A 16,048-nucleotide genomic window follows, 5' to 3' on the forward strand; every position below is an offset into this window, starting at 1 on the left:
CATTAAGGTTGAGCAGAAAATTCAGCATTCCAACAAAATGCTGTGGCTCATGTTAGTTGTTGTTAATTACAGAGAAACTTAGTACTCACATTTTCCACAAAGCTGTTTTTAGCTTGTTCGATTAATTTCAGTGGGCACTGCCACCATTCTCGTTGGTACTTGTTGTGTTGTTGCTTGGCACGTTTACGGAAAAACGTGAGTACTAAGTTTCTCTGTAATTATTACTACCACATCTCTGATTTCTCAAAATATGAATTAGTTGTTGTTTTGAGAATGAACATTTGTTAGATGAAATTTGATGAAAAAATACATAAACTGGAACACCTATACCCAACTTGGTATAATCCATACGCCTTAGTTGCGATCATTGATGCAAGTGTATATATGCTAACTGGACAAGTCCAGTGGCAAAGTACAGGTGGAATAGATAAGTAAAAAAAGTTTGGTGAGAATTATCTACTGCTGAAACAACAGGAAAGTTTCATAATAACACATGAAGAGGGAATGTTACGAGTTGTAACAACTGCCACAAATTACAAACACAAGAAAGCAAGTGATATTCAGTGTGGTATTTAAGAATTTTCCAGAGAGGGGAAATTCTACTGACTGTCTAGAGTCAGCATGAGATAATGGTGTGTGTGCATGGGCATCTGCAGGATTTTTTCAGGGAGGGGCAAGAAAGGTAATTTTTTCCAGTGGGGGCAAAGGAGTGATGCCCCCTCAAAAAACACTGCATCAGTCTACTAACTTTTGGGAAACTGAATTGAACTTGGGCATAACTTTTGGCAAGGGCAGAATCAAAAAGTTTTATACACCATAAAAATTGGGAGAGGGCAGAATTAAAAAGTTTATACACCATAAAAATAGCACCAAAAACTACTTTGCTATATTACTGTTACATTGTGAAATCATAAAAATTACTCCTTAACTTGCTTCTCAGGTCAAAGGAGCTTAACACAAGTTCTATTAGCTTCTTAATGATGAAAATTTGTTAGGTAGGCAAGTGCCTCTGCCAAGTTACGCTAATTAGTCCGGGACTCCTTGATTACCACTACCGAAACATCATTGTATATGTAATTTCATGATCAATTGTTACGAAACTGATCAAGAGAATAAATTCAATATCGATTCTTCTGTATCTTTAGTCTTTATTTAATATTTAATAAATGTGTTTAGCATGCTGCAAGACTACCAACTTAATGCATGCTGAAACTGAAAAATATTTCCAACAAAGGATACCACCTTCCAACTCGCCATTCAGTGATATTGAAAGATTATGTATGTGTAACTTCATCACTAGATGATCAAGCCATGTCCCTGTAATTTTCCATTCATTAAATTTTTCACGGGCAACCAACAATCAAAAGGAACTAACCACTTTACTACTACTGCCTTCTTGTGTAGATGCACTTGCAAATTTTCAGAACCGATCCTTTGATCAACGCAGTAACAGAGTCTTCGCTGCCACCAGCTTTGTCAGATTTCATTCATTTTGAAGGTAGATTCCCGATATTGCAGAGTCTGGAACTCGCAATGCTGGAACTCGTAATGATCACTTGTTTCACTAACACTCTAGCTTCACAAAGAAATGTAGCTCTTTGATCAAAAACAAAAAAAGAACACACTGTTCTTTAAAAAATGACACCGTAAAGGGCTATCGCGCTTGCATAAAAAATTCCATGTAGGCTATCTGCGCGTAATATTGTTCCACTCATGCAAATACAGACGTTGTGTGGTGACAAGTTCGAGTAACATGACAATTCATTTGAAACTTTCACATTCATTGCGGGTGGCATATTCCTGCCAAATTCCGTGGACAAAGAAAGGGGAAGAGGGGAAGGTAGTAGTCTTCAACCCTGGCCACTTGTTTGACAGTTCCAGGAATAGAGCAGCGCTTGAGGCTACATTTGTGTTCGCCAAATGGAGCTTTCAGTCATCTGACAGAAAAGTGTTTCAACTGAATTGCGACAAATATCATTCTCCTCTAGGGATAAAATTTATCAAGGAGAGAGGGGGACACAAGTATCCAGAGGGGGAGAATTCCCTCCTCCCCTCTACAAATACCACCCTGGTGATAATAAATAGAACAACAGAATGCATACAAACATAAAATACTGATCCGAAACCTATGGTGGTGTTTTGTGCATGTTTCTACCTATTTACCATATCATGTGTAGGCAGTAGACCTCTTGAGTTAATCTTGTCTTGCATGGTTGCACAGTAATTGAACCTGGAACCTTAGGTAGCTAAATTATGACTCAAAAACTTAATGTGCTCAGCCATCAAGATATACTGGAAAACCTTGTTAATACGAAGTTCAAGGGACCAAAAAATGCCAACTTCGAATTAAATGACTTCGAGTGATCCAAACTATTCAAGATGGTGCCTGTTTTTCAGATGTAAATAAATTACAGTATAAATTACCCCCATAACAGATGTTTTATACTTGGTAATAGTTCACAAAATAAGCTTTATACAGGGTCTGTTCTGAGAGTATCCGAACTTATTTATTTGCAAACAATTTATTGATGACAATTACAACTGCTGTCAATATTCTTCAATGTAGGCACCTTCAGCCTCAATACAGCGAGTATTACGACTTTTCCGCTGTTCACAGCAGTCCTTGACTGACACCCTCTTTAATGCTGCAGTCATGGCAGCTTGAACCTCTTCAATTGACGCAAAATGCTTCCCCTTGAGCACCCTTTTGACCTTGGAAAACAAAAAGAAGTTGGGGGATGAGGCGTATGTTGGCCAAAAACTCACCTACCAACAGCGCTGTGTGAGCTGTCGTGGTGAAGCACCCACCTGTCGGCGATGTCAGACCGGACACGCTGGCCCCTCTGTCGGAGATGCTGAAGCACTGTTTTGTAGTAAGCTGCATTCACGGTGGTCCCAGCAGGTACAAACTCTTTGTGCACGACCCCCTTCGCATAGAAAAAAGACAAGGAGCATTGTCTTCACCTTTGATTTTGACATTTGGGCCTTACTTTTGACGAGGGGATGCGTGGTTGTGCCATTCTGAACTTTGTCTCTTGCTTTCGGGGTCATACTCGAATATCCAGGTTTCATCCCCGGTTATCACTCAGTGATAACATGGTTAAAGTCTCCGTAAGGTTTTTTTTTTTCAATTTAACACAAAATTTCACAGCGTAGCACTTTTCCAAAGTGCGCTCCATTTTCACCAAATCCACCAACTGCAAATTCTCGACGCGACGTTTTTTCTGTGTACACAACACGAGCGATTGCACCTCAACCACTGCTCGCAGGCAACTGAGCGAGGTCTTGTTTTGAAGGTTAAGGTCCCCACTGCCACCTGGCGCAGCTTACCCGAACCCTCGACCGATTCTCACACCACGCTGCGGACAGTTCGGATACTTTCAGAACGGACCCTGTATGTACTACATAATAATATTGTAAGTTTTAAAGAAACTATAATAAATTGTTATCCACAGATCTTACGCAGACACAAAGATTCCTAGGAGACGGTAACACCATTTATCCTGTGTAGTTATATATCACCTGTTATGCAGAGGAGGCATGTTTTGGGAAGGAAAATAGAACATGAAAGCATTTTCACGATTTTTTTTTAAAAAAACTATTTTTTTCAATTGTGTAATCTCAAACTCAGAGCTAGACAGATGGGCAAGACTTCCAGGTGCCACGCATCTTTATTTTGGAACATTCCTGTGATCTTATCTCGCATTTCTGGTCTGGCTCTGATGAATATTTCCAAGGTGGCACATTCAGTGGTGAAAGACCTGCCATGCACATTGACAAAGTGGGCATTTTGGGCTGTTTCCCCGGAGTTGTCAGCAGCTCTTAGGACAAGGAAACATATCAAGGTCAAGTTAAAATAACATCCAAACTCTCTCCACATTCGATCTTCTCTTGTCGACTTATGCAGGTGTCTACTTCGAATTAAGCAAAACCAGTTTTGCTGAAGGGTCTTGTAAACAACTTCGTATTAAAAATTACCCGTATTTCGATTTATCCATACCGAAACACATTAAAAATCCTATCTTATCGGCTGGGGAATGGGAAGAACTTTGGATTAAAGAGTTTTGGATTAAAGGGTATTTCGTATTAACCAATATGTATTAACGAAGTTTTCCTGTACTAGCACCAAGTTTTCCGAAACTACTGTATAAGCTTCCCTTTGACTTAGCCTAGCAACACTAGCGCCACTCCTTTCATGACAGGGTTTCAAATGTGATCGTGGATCTATAGCTTGCATGTCCCATGTCTGGCGGCCTCTGTGCCAGGGGTCCAGGGTTAGAATCCTGGCTTGGGCATGGGTGTTCTTTGAGAGTGTCTTAATCACTTTCATCCCCATTTTCACAATTAGCCCAAAGTGGCAGAAAAGCAAAGTTAAAAACAAAACAAATCAATCAACCAGCATGTCCCATGTCATTTCCATCTGGAAATGGCCTAAAAGCTTGAGTGGTCCAGCCAGTAGGGTGTCTGACAGCCATGTGGGAGGGATTTCAGGAAGTGAAAATGTTTGCAACAATGTCCCTGCATAAATGACACTATTTTTAGGAACCTTATCATCAGTGCTTACCTGGTAAGGGTAAGTCAGACAGGGAGGGGTAAAGGAGGCTTAAGCATGGGAGTGATCTGATCATATCACACCTCAGCTACAGCGCCTTGAATAACTAGTGTGGAAAACGGCACTGTTCTGGCATCTCTGGCTGGTTCCACTCGAAAATGATACCGCTAGAGGCACTGGTGTTGGTCCCGGTGCGTGGTACTCGTCTGCTTATAATGGAAGTAAATGGAGTTTTCGCTGCAATGTCTGATTCTTTTACATGAAGCATTTCTATGAATGTGATAATTGCTATGATATTTGGTACAGTGTTGGCAAAGATATTAATGAACATTCTAGACAGTCGACCACGTCCTGTTATCGTCATACTATCGTTAATAATACGGGAGAAAAAATACGCGTGGAATGCTCTTGGCAACTAAATTTTTGTGTATGAATTAGGTTCATTATTATCATCATCATCATCATTTCTATTAAAGATATACACACTGAAGCATTTGTATTTTTGATATATACTGTCTCTTTTCTTCCGCTTTAAACTAATCGCGGCGATGATGATGATTATTGCATGAAACGACAAGAGGAACCCCACAAAACTTTCTTAGTGCCATCGACATGAGTGTAAGGCAACTTTCAAACCAATGGGACAAGCGACATGGGATGTTCACACTGTCACACTAGTGACACACACTTCCAGACTGTAAAATAGCATTCATTGCACATGAGGGTCCAAACAACAAACGACACGTTTATATGGTGTATTCGCGTGCTACTTGTTACTTCGGTCGGAAATCTCCGTAAAGGAAGGGTGCTCAGACCGAAGTGACGTGCTACACGGGGAGTTCCCAACTAAGTGACAAGCGACGTGGTGCCTTCAGTCTATTAGCAAGCGTTCGCTGCTAATTGTGCGAACAACAGATAGGCAACACATTACCGCACATTACAACAACAGATCTAGGCGACACGATAAGCCACACGTGTCGCTTGTGCGTCGCTCAAACTGGGCCATTTCCTCAATAGCTTTGGTGTGAAATCCTCGTATCGTTTGTCGCGTGTCGCTTCGGTGTAAAATCTTCTTGAGGAAACGGTGCAGTCAGAACTTGTGTCCCTACGGTTCGAAAGGCTGCATTGATTACAGACTGCTCGCTTCCAAGCGACACTTGTGGTTTGTCGCCTCAGTATGAAATATCTCTCAGGATACTATTTATATTCTAATAACATAGAAAAATAAAACTCTAGTACACAATCCAACACCTGACGTCCGGAATCACTTTGCGATGTTTCTTCTTGTGTTACGCATGCTATTTATTTATTATTTTATTTTACTTTTCTTTCCAAATTAATGTCATTTTGTGACTGCAAATCACTCCACAAATATAACTGTTTCCATCAATTCACTTACCGCTTTTCTAGACAAACAAATCTACACAATATAAAAAAGTAACTAAGCCGCATTACTTTCATAACAAAATTAGCACCTGTTCCGATCGCACTGCCATCTATATTTTCATCGTTTTGGGAACCAGTTTCTTGGGTCGTTTTCCACACTACGTTATTCAAGGTGCTGTACCTCAGCTATGGCTGTGATGGAGAATGTGTATAATTCACGGGAAAATTGTACTGTATTGGGTTAAGAGAATTATTCCTTAAAGTTAGCAGTAATTTATAATAGACTGATCATTTCTGGGCTCACAGTTTAAGGTAGGTTACAAAGAACTGATAGGTTATTTTTACCATGGCTTGTACCTCTGAACACTTTATTGATTGATTTGTTTTATTTTACTTCGCGGTTTGTGCCTCTTGTCTAATTTGTGAAGATGGGGATGAGTGATGAAATTGATGAATGGACATTTACAAACAACCATGCCCGAGTGGGATTCGAACCTAGGACCCCTGGCGTTGCAGCACGATGTGCTAACCACTTAGTCACGGGGTCCGGCTGAACATATTATATACTACTTTATACACTACTACAGTGATGACAAGTCCATTTGAATATAAAGTGAATGTAAACCATACTTCAATATTTAAATACCAGGTTGAGTCAAAAGTTCATTCATTTTTTTACATGGGAAACTGAAGCAGGAGAAAAAGCCTGGAAAGCCAAGCGAGCACTTCGTAGTGGGCACATGATGTGCGCACTATCTGGTACATACGTTCACTTAGGCACAATGCATTTTGACAAGGCACAGTGTAATTACGGCAGTCCTTCATGGATACGGTGAACATACATCCTGTTTCAGAGGCGTGTCCCGGTCATACCGTCAATATTATTAAAAAGCCACCATTTGTCCCATTTTATAAAAGTCTAGGAGTTGTCTTGAAAGCCAAGCCTAAATTTGAGAGACATGTCATGCTAAAAACATGTATTGTTTTGTGTGTGTTCCGTTATTTGTAGAGCAGAGAATAAGCATGGCTAAGAAGTGTACATGCGGTTTCAATACAGTATTACAACAAGAATTTAAAGTTCCTGCATCTTGAGACAAACTCAAAAAGACAAATCTCGCACTTTGTATCTGATATCTGGGGTAAGGTTTTCAGGGAGTTTTATGAACGATTAGTGAAGATTGAATCTGCTCTCAAGAAGATTGGTTCTTCAGGTAAATACTTCTGGCACTCCTCAATTTCAGCGTAGGACTAACATCAAAGGTTGATCAGAAGGGACCAGAAACACTGTGCAAGTTATATCAAGATTATAATAATTAATATTTTTTGAGAAGGGGAGATTGTATTTAAAATAATAATAATACCTTAATTATAACAATAATTTTATTATTAAACCTAACCAATTTTTTAGGAAGGGGGAGGGGGAGGGGGACTGATCTTGGTATGTCCAGTTTTTGGGTCAAAATATTATGGTCACCCTAGTCATGGAGGTTGACAAATTGGCCGTGCATATCTTGTTACGACATTATTGGAAAAAAGGAGTGAAAGCTGCGAGGGAAATTTGTGTGGTGGAAGGTGAGGGCATAGTGAACATTATGACATCACAGAAATGGGTCAAGCAGTTCTTGTTTGGGGACATGAGTGCGGAAGACAAGCCCCGATGTGGGAGACCTGGTGGCATGGATGCAAGTGCCCTGCTACAGCACGCCAGTACACGGAAACTGACACGACAGGTTGGATTGTCCCAAAGCATCGTGGTTTGCTCTCTCTTGTATCTCGATGGCCTCAACTTGTTCCCCACAAGTTGACCCCACAACAGGCTGAATGATGAGTCTCCATCTGTCAACAATTGCTTCAAAATCCATGGGATGACAGATTTTGGTGTCGAATTGTCACAAGTGATGAAAAGTGGAACTTTCTATGATATTCTGCGGGTGGTAAGCAGTGGTTGCGGCCACGGCAAGAAGCAATGCCACTTGTTCAAAGGGGACAGTTTGAATAGAACGTCATGTTGTGCATATTGTGGAATATTGATGGTCCAGTGTTACCCAGAGCCTCCCCGATGGTACAGTGGTAGCGTCGTTGCCTTGTAATCAAGGGGTCCCAGGTTCGATACCCAGTGGAGGCACATAGTGGTTTGGATCCCACTTTAAACTAGGTCCAGTCCCGATTAGCCTTACTGTGCACAAAGTGGACTTAAAACAAATCAACCAACCAACCAGTGTTACCCAGAAACTGCAGGACTTGGAGGGAATTCAAGTGTTGTGTCATCCCCTGTACAGCCCTGATCTCGTGCCATCTGATTACCATTTGTTTTGCTCTCTCGCACATTTCCTGCAAGGATGACAGTTTGACAAATTGGATGCTGTGAAAACAGAAGTGCGCGAGTTTTTGGCCTTGAAACCAGCTGAATGGTATAATGGTATTATGGCTCTCGGAGAACGTTGGCAGAAGACAATACAGCAGAATGGCCTATACTTTGGCGAATAGTCCGATGTTATTCCTTGTGTCTCCAGTCTCAATGTCCATGTGCAAAACGAATGAACTTTTGACTCACCCTGGTAGATGGTGCTGCAGTAGCTCAGTCATTAGGGTGTCTTGACTACCATGCAAGAGACCCGATTTCGATCCCTAGCATGGTAGAACCGGGACTTTTTTCCACCTGTTCAAGTGGCTCTGGTGCCCACCCAGTGTCGTATGAAGTGGGCACGTAGAGGAAACTGGGGGGTAAAGGCAACCTGGGATGTGGTGCTGATCACATCACCCCCACCTTTGGCCGTGATCAAGAATGTGTGGTGCGCTATCAATCTACACCCTCTGTATGCCTTCATGGCATGGTGTAAAGCACAGGGAGCACTTTTTTTTTTACTTTACTGGTAGTTCGTAAAGATATGTCAGTATTTTTGTATTTTAAGTATGAGGTTGTTAGACATCTGTAAAATGAGGAAAATTGGGCACATTAGACATCTGTAAAATGAGGAAAATTGGGCACATCATTGGTAAAAAAATCATATACATTACAGGATTACTTAAAGAAATAGACACTTTCAGTGTTTTATAGAAACCAATGTATTATTGAAATAGTCAAAATACTTACATTGTTTCTTAGCATATGTCTTCAAGTATGCCTAACATACAGATGTTCTATGTGTGAGCCTTTTATCACATGACAGATATCATTTCATTTCAAACATACTTTAGCCTGGCCTTGAACATTTTGAAATTTATTGTTCCAGTATCTTGCTGACTTTTATTTGCTGACCGACTTGCTGGCTGGTTGTTTATCATATCATGTTATAAAATACTGTTGTACAAAGGTAATAGTGTTTGTATTTGTTGCCCCAGCACACAAAAGCCTTCTCTACCATAGTAGCACTCATTTTGCTTTACTTAGCTGACATAATGAGTTCTATGTACAGGCATGTGTGCATGTGTTTATCACATTTAGTTTAATTGCATTATGTTTATTAATTCACTTTCAGGTGATTATGGTAAATTGGGCCATGGCAATTGTTCCATCCAGAAAAACCCTAAATTGATTACAGGTGCTTTGTCTGGGAAAATAGTGAAATGTGTTTGTGCAGGTTACAGACACAGTGCAGCTGTGACTGAAGATGGAGAATTGTTTACTTGGGGAGAAGGAGAGTATGGAAGACTTGGTAAGTTCTGTGTACTAAGAGAAATTAAGTTGATTAGTAAATTAATTTTTACATACTGAAATTCACATGTTTTAGAAGATTTTTTTATTATGTAATTTCAATGTCCATGCCTAGAAGGCTGTATTATTACTATGTATATTTTTATTTTGTGCAATTTAAACTTTCTGATGTTATTGTAATTGTCAAGTATTAGGTTCTTATTGAAAAATTGAGCCATTCATTTGTTTAAATGTGTTCCTAGAGACTTGAATGTACTTAGCTTTTTTGGTGTGTGTTACATGATCTGTTAGAGTAATTTAATGCCAAAATTACGGCTGAGTTGATACCACTTTGAACTGATACCAATACCCTGCTGATACTCTTAATGATCCCCACTGATTATGGAACCAATACTTGGAAAATTGTAATAATTCAAAGTAGTTCACTTTATTTATGAATTTTAAAATATGAATTTTTTAATTGGGACTGCATATTACAGCAATCTAGAGTTTTGCTTTAAAATATTCATAATTTCACATAAGATAATTATTTAACCCATTACCTGCAGTAGATCTATACAGGGTGATTCAAGTTGCGCGACATAGGACAACTGCGTTATTTGTGCAGATGCAGATACCGAAAAAACAATAGAGGGCAGAAGTGTAGGAAATACATTGTTGGAAATCACGAGCGTAATTGTTGCGACAGCAGATGGACCATTTATTAGTCTGCTTGAAATCACAAACAAAACAAAACAAAATTACTGTCAAAATGGCAAACAGAAAGAAACACAAACAAATCAATGTCATAGATGTACTACATTTACGACCGAACAACAAAATTGACATTCGCAATAGCAATAGCAACCGCACGGAGTGGCAAACTGATACAAAGGAACGACCTGAACTGACATGTCCAGGAGCTGCACCGCTGTTCAAATTGATTGCCATCCTGTTGACGGCACATCCGAATACAGTTCACAGAACTTTTTGCGCACATTACTTAACACCATAGGTGTTATTGCTGCACAGGCTCCTCTGATGTTTTCCTGAAGTTCCTGCAATGTTCGGGGCCTGTTTCTGTACACGACAGATTTGAGATGGCCCCAGAGGAAAAAGTGAAGTGGTGTCAAATCTGGCGACCTAGGCGGCCATTACACGGGACCCCTGCGACCTATCCAACGCCCAGGTAAAACTTCATTCAGCAATTCGCGAGTTGTTAGTTCGAAATGCGGCGGTGCTCCATCTTGCTGAAAGAAAAACCCCTGTCGTTTTGCTAGGGGTAGATTATCCAAATAGGGCAGGAGTGTCATCTCAAGATGCTCTCTGTAGAGTTCAGCAGTGAGCTTGTTGTTAAGAAATACGGGACCGATGAGAACATCCCCGTATATGCCACACCACACATTTAACCTTGGGTCAGCCTGATGATGAGCATCTACAGCAATGTATGGGTTCTCGGTTGCCCAATACACAGCGTTATGTCTATTCACTGTTCCGTTCAGATGGAAACAGGCCTCATCGCTGAAAAGAATATCAGCTTCAAGGTGTGGCTGCTGCGTTCGTCTTTTAGTAAACCACTCACAGAACTGCACCCGCCTATCTGTGTCATTTCCATGCAGTTCCTGGAGAAAATGCACACGATATGGATGGAAATGATTTCTGGATAGTATTCTGGACACGGATGCTTGACTGATGCCACATTCTTGAGCCACTTTTCGTGTTGACCGTGTTGGACTAACTGTCAGCTTAGCTAGTACGCTAGCTGAGGTTGCATGATCTGTTGCTGTACATGGCCGCCCAGACCGTCGTTTGTCATGGATACTGCCTGTTGCCTTGAACTGTTCCTGTAAACGACCATTGGTTGCATGATGTGGCGGTGGTTGATCTGGATGCCGTCTGTGATATTCCTCCGCAGCTTCCCGTGGACTCATCCCTGCAACATGGATAAGAACCATTTCCACCCTTTCGTGAATTGTGTACTGGGACATTGTTGTTGATTATTGGAAAAAAAATAAAAATTCAACATTACGGTCCTGATTTAAAACGTTTTTTCCAACAGTTTTGTTCTTGTTTCCTGCACACAATGAAAATAATACATCACGGTCATGATTTCAAACATATGACCAACAATTTTGCCCTCTATCGTTTTTTCGGTATCTGCACAAATAACGGAGTTGTCCTATGTCACGTGACTTTTGAATCACCCTGTATACCGGGTGGTCCATTTATAATGATAGTATGGAATATCACATGCAGAATGCATCCAATCGAAAATTGCACAGAAAAAAGTTTGATACTATTGAGGGGGTAAGTCAATGCCATCAAAAATTTCGTCGCTGCCACCCACCCCTTTAGGGGGTGGGGTAAATGTGAAATTTCAAATGGAACACCCCCATTCGTGTTGGATTCCTTGTTGAAAAAGAATTTTTTTTTGTTCGAAAAATTGTGTAAAAAAATTGCAACCTTCGAACATTTATAAACATTTGGTAGTTTCAGTTTCATTTTGTTCCCTTTATGTAATAACAGTTTTGGTTTCTGTTGGGAACATTGCAAAAAACGAATTTTATTAAAAAAATGTGTGCAAAGAATTCGGCAAAAGAAAATTGTTTGCAATTTATGTTTTTGTGTAACAATAAATAATATTAATTTGTTCCAACTCTTTTGTTTCAAGGATTACTTTCATATGAACAACATAATTAAATATGTTACTACAAATTAGTTATCATTTGAGGTATCATTAAATGGGCAAAAGTACACAGAGTTTTTGTTAAATATTCTGCCAGGCCTGTTAGAAGAATTGCCACTGCACCAGCGCTTCAACATGTGGTATCAACATGATGGTTGTCCAGCTCACTACTCCATTCAGGCTCGAGCCATGTTGGACACAGAGTTTCCTGGTTGATGGATAGGACATGGAGGACCCGTATCTTGGCCAGCTCGTTCTTGGGGACTATTAAAGAAAAATGCTACCACGAAGTTCAAACAATGCCAGAAAACATGCGGCAATGAATTATTGATGCTTGTGGCTCTATCACTCATGACATTTTGGGACGAACAGTGTGGAGCTTCAGACACTGTGCTTTGAAATGCATTGAAGAGAACGGTCATCATTTTGAACATTTGTTCCTTTAAACATTTATTTGTGTACCTCAGATGATAACTAATTTGTAGTAACATACTTAATTTTGTTCTTCATATGAATATTATTTATTGTTACACAAAAACATAAATTGCAAACAATTTTCTTTTGCCAAATTCTTTGCACACATTTTTTTAATAAAATTCGTTTTTGCAATGTTCTCAATGGAAACCAAAACTGTTACTACATAAAGGGAACAAAATGAAAATTGAAACTACCAAATGTTTATAAATGTTCGAAGGTTGCAATTTTTTTACAATTTTTTTTGAACAAAAAATACTTCTTTTTCAACACTGAATCCAAATATGAAAAACGAATGGGGGTGTTCCATTTGAAAATTTTACATTTACCCCCCCCCCCCTAAGGTGTGGGTGGCGGCGACGAAATTTTTGCGGCATTGACTTAACCCCAATAGTATCAAACTTTTTTTCTGTGCAATTTTTTGATTGGATGCATTCTGCATCGATATTCCATACTATCATTATAAATGGACCACCCGGTATATACACATCACTAAAAGTGGTTCCTTTTTGCAGAGCGTTTATATGCAGATGGTATTTCAAAATTAAAGGTTGTGGTATTGCAGCAAAGTCATTTTTATAGACACCACTTTTTCATACTTTTATTAGTCTATATGGGCAAACAATCCATTGTTGTTCTTTGTCCGGTTCCTGATAAATATATTTTTTTTTGTAATGAATGTTTTCCTGAGTTTTACAATTTGCGGCAGTCTATAGTATATGTATATATATATTGCTTTCCTTAGCTTCATTATACAGCAAGTCTTTTTATAGTTATTATTTACGATGATATAATGATGAAACGAATTTGCAGTTGCATCTATATTTAGATGATTTCTTTTTGGAAGCACTTCCCTTCAACATTGCCGCAGAGAAGGGTTTAATTCCAAAATCCATTTCTCTGCACAATTTTGTTACAAAAATAATCAGAATTTAGACTACACAAAAGTGTTGCGTGACATTTTACCGACTCTGGTAAAGTACGAGTGATTAAATTCCAACTAAAACTATAATAATACTGTCATCGACCATTAGCATTAGATACATTTAGATAGAGTGGTTTAGCACAATGACTGTTTTGGTACATCATAATCAACTGAACATTCCTAATAGTAACATGTACTTTTATGTGTGCTAGGTCACGGTGACAGCAATGGCCGAAATGTTCCAACTCTTGTGAAGGACATTTCGGGTGTGGGGTCAGTATCATGTGGCAGTGCCCACACCATTGCACTTTCAACAGATGGAAAGACGGTATGGTCGTTTGGTTCTGGTGACAATGGGAAACTAGGTCATGGTGATACCTGCCGTGTGTATAGACCAAAAGTGATAGAGGCCCTGCAAGGGTTATATTTACGAAAAGTTTTAGCAGGGAGTCAGTTCTCTGTGGCATTGACAACCAATGGGCAGGTAAGAATATCTTATGTTAATTTACGTATTGCAGTGAAACCTCGATTTTACATTCCCCAGTTTTACATTTTCCCACATTATACATTCAATGTTCATGGTGCCAATAGAACAATATGTTACATTTTCCTGCATTTTAAGTTCTTTCAACTTTGTCCCCTGAAAAACTTAAAATCGACGTTCCACTATATTAAGTTCCTTTATTTTATAATTTTTTCATATTTTATTGAAATAATTTAGGTTGAATTGATACTTAACCAATATCATCTGGTAGAGGAATATCTGTATATCAGTGGAATATTTATCAGTCTGATATTTCTATAGAGAGCATGCGATTAAGTGCAATTTTGTTATTGTGTTTACAAACATATATCATTGAGGGGTTTGGGAGTAAAGCTTGATAACCCACAAAAGCATGAAACTGAGGTAAACACAAGTGAAAGTTCGTCCTTTACATTATGCCTTATGTATTACCCAGATGTTCCTGTGTGTTTTGCCAATTTCCAGCTACTGAATAGATCTTGTTCATTAATGTATGAGCAACTGGAGAATGTTTAACAACTACATATAATATCATCTCAATTTTAATGGAGTTTTTCTCCTGAAAACACAATTCATGGGCCCTGGTTTGGTTTTATATGCATTTTTTCCACAAGCAAAATCCATTGGAATTACCTGGTTTTGTTAATTAAGATTAAACATTCATGGAATGTTTGCCATTAATTTTTGGTTTTGTAGGATATTTATATCTGCAAATTTTATACTGGTATTTTACTGCTATTGGTTAAGATTTCATATCTACCCATTGCTAAATCATGAATTATTACTTGATAATGCAGCACTTTGTACTTTAAAACTTGTTTGTATTCCTTAATTGTACCATTTTTTTTATTTTTGTATGGCTGTATCAAACCTATGTGCACACTCAATCAATTCAAATAAGACCACATTGCATATTTTACTACAGATGGGATGATAGGCATAGCATCTACAGTAGATTGAACTAATCCAAATTTTAATGTGTTTGTTCCTAGAATATAAATGTATTTGTATTCAAAATCTGAGCTATTCATTACATATCATGAAATAAACACTTTAGTCCTTGTTTCATTGGATTTGATTCAACACAATATGTAGTTTATTTTAACATTTTATTTTATTAGAGAAGTCTATTTGTTCACTTTATTTTGAATGTGTACTTAATTTAGTTGCTGAATTTAATTTAATTTGATTTAATTCTTACCATAGGTTTTTGCATGGGGTAGTGGTGCTTGCCTTGGCTGTGGCACAGCAGACACCACTTCATTGGTACCACATCTTATAGAAGATTTAGCATTGCTGAGGATTATCGACATAACATCAGGAGATTCTCACTGCCTGGCTCTAACACATGACAACGAAGTGTATGCCTGGGGCAACAATGCTATGGGCCAATGTGGTCAGGGGCACTCCACTTCTCCCATTATCAGACCAAAGAAAGTTATTGGGTTGGATGGAGTAGCTGTTCATCAAATATCTGCTGGAACGTCACATAGTATAGCCTGGACATCTATGCCAACTGATAGGTTAGTGTAATAATATGGTTGGGAGCTTTTGTTTTTTAACCACTTATGTTTTCATTTGAAAACCACAAGTAAAGAACGTGCTTTGTCCATTTTTTGACAAATTGAGTTAAAGGTGCTATCAGATAGCTCTGTGAAGGGTCTTTCTAACAGAATTGTACAAGAATAGAATGCCCTTTTTCCATCCATTACAAAGAGGTTTCGATTGTGTATACTGGGAAAGAACATGCTCAGGACCATGCAAACAGGGAAATACTTGCTCTCCTGTAAAACACATTCTTTTCCTATGGTCTTAATTTTTGTTATTTTGTGTTGCTTTTCTACCACTTTTAGCAATTGCAACAATGT

General features: G+C 38.9%; 1 protein-coding gene across 2 annotated transcripts in view; it reads left to right on the forward strand.

Annotated features, from left to right (window-relative positions):
* LOC145984969 (putative E3 ubiquitin-protein ligase HERC1) overlaps positions 1–16,048 on the forward strand; it is a 309,625-nt gene that overhangs the window by 27,818 nt on the left and 265,759 nt on the right. For both annotated transcript variants that reach the window (XM_083118420.1, XM_083118421.1), the window contains exons 9-11: positions 9,418–9,594; positions 13,870–14,141; positions 15,387–15,703. In XM_083118420.1, the coding sequence (XP_082974546.1) occupies positions 9,418–9,594; positions 13,870–14,141; positions 15,387–15,703 (766 nt within the window). The remainder of the gene's footprint in view (positions 1–9,417; positions 9,595–13,869; positions 14,142–15,386; positions 15,704–16,048) is intronic.

The sequence above is a fragment of the Lepisma saccharinum genome, chromosome 3 (genome assembly GCF_977018435.1).
Source record: "Lepisma saccharinum chromosome 3, izLepSacc3.1, whole genome shotgun sequence".
Classification (NCBI taxonomy): Eukaryota; Metazoa; Arthropoda; class Insecta; order Zygentoma; family Lepismatidae; genus Lepisma; species Lepisma saccharinum.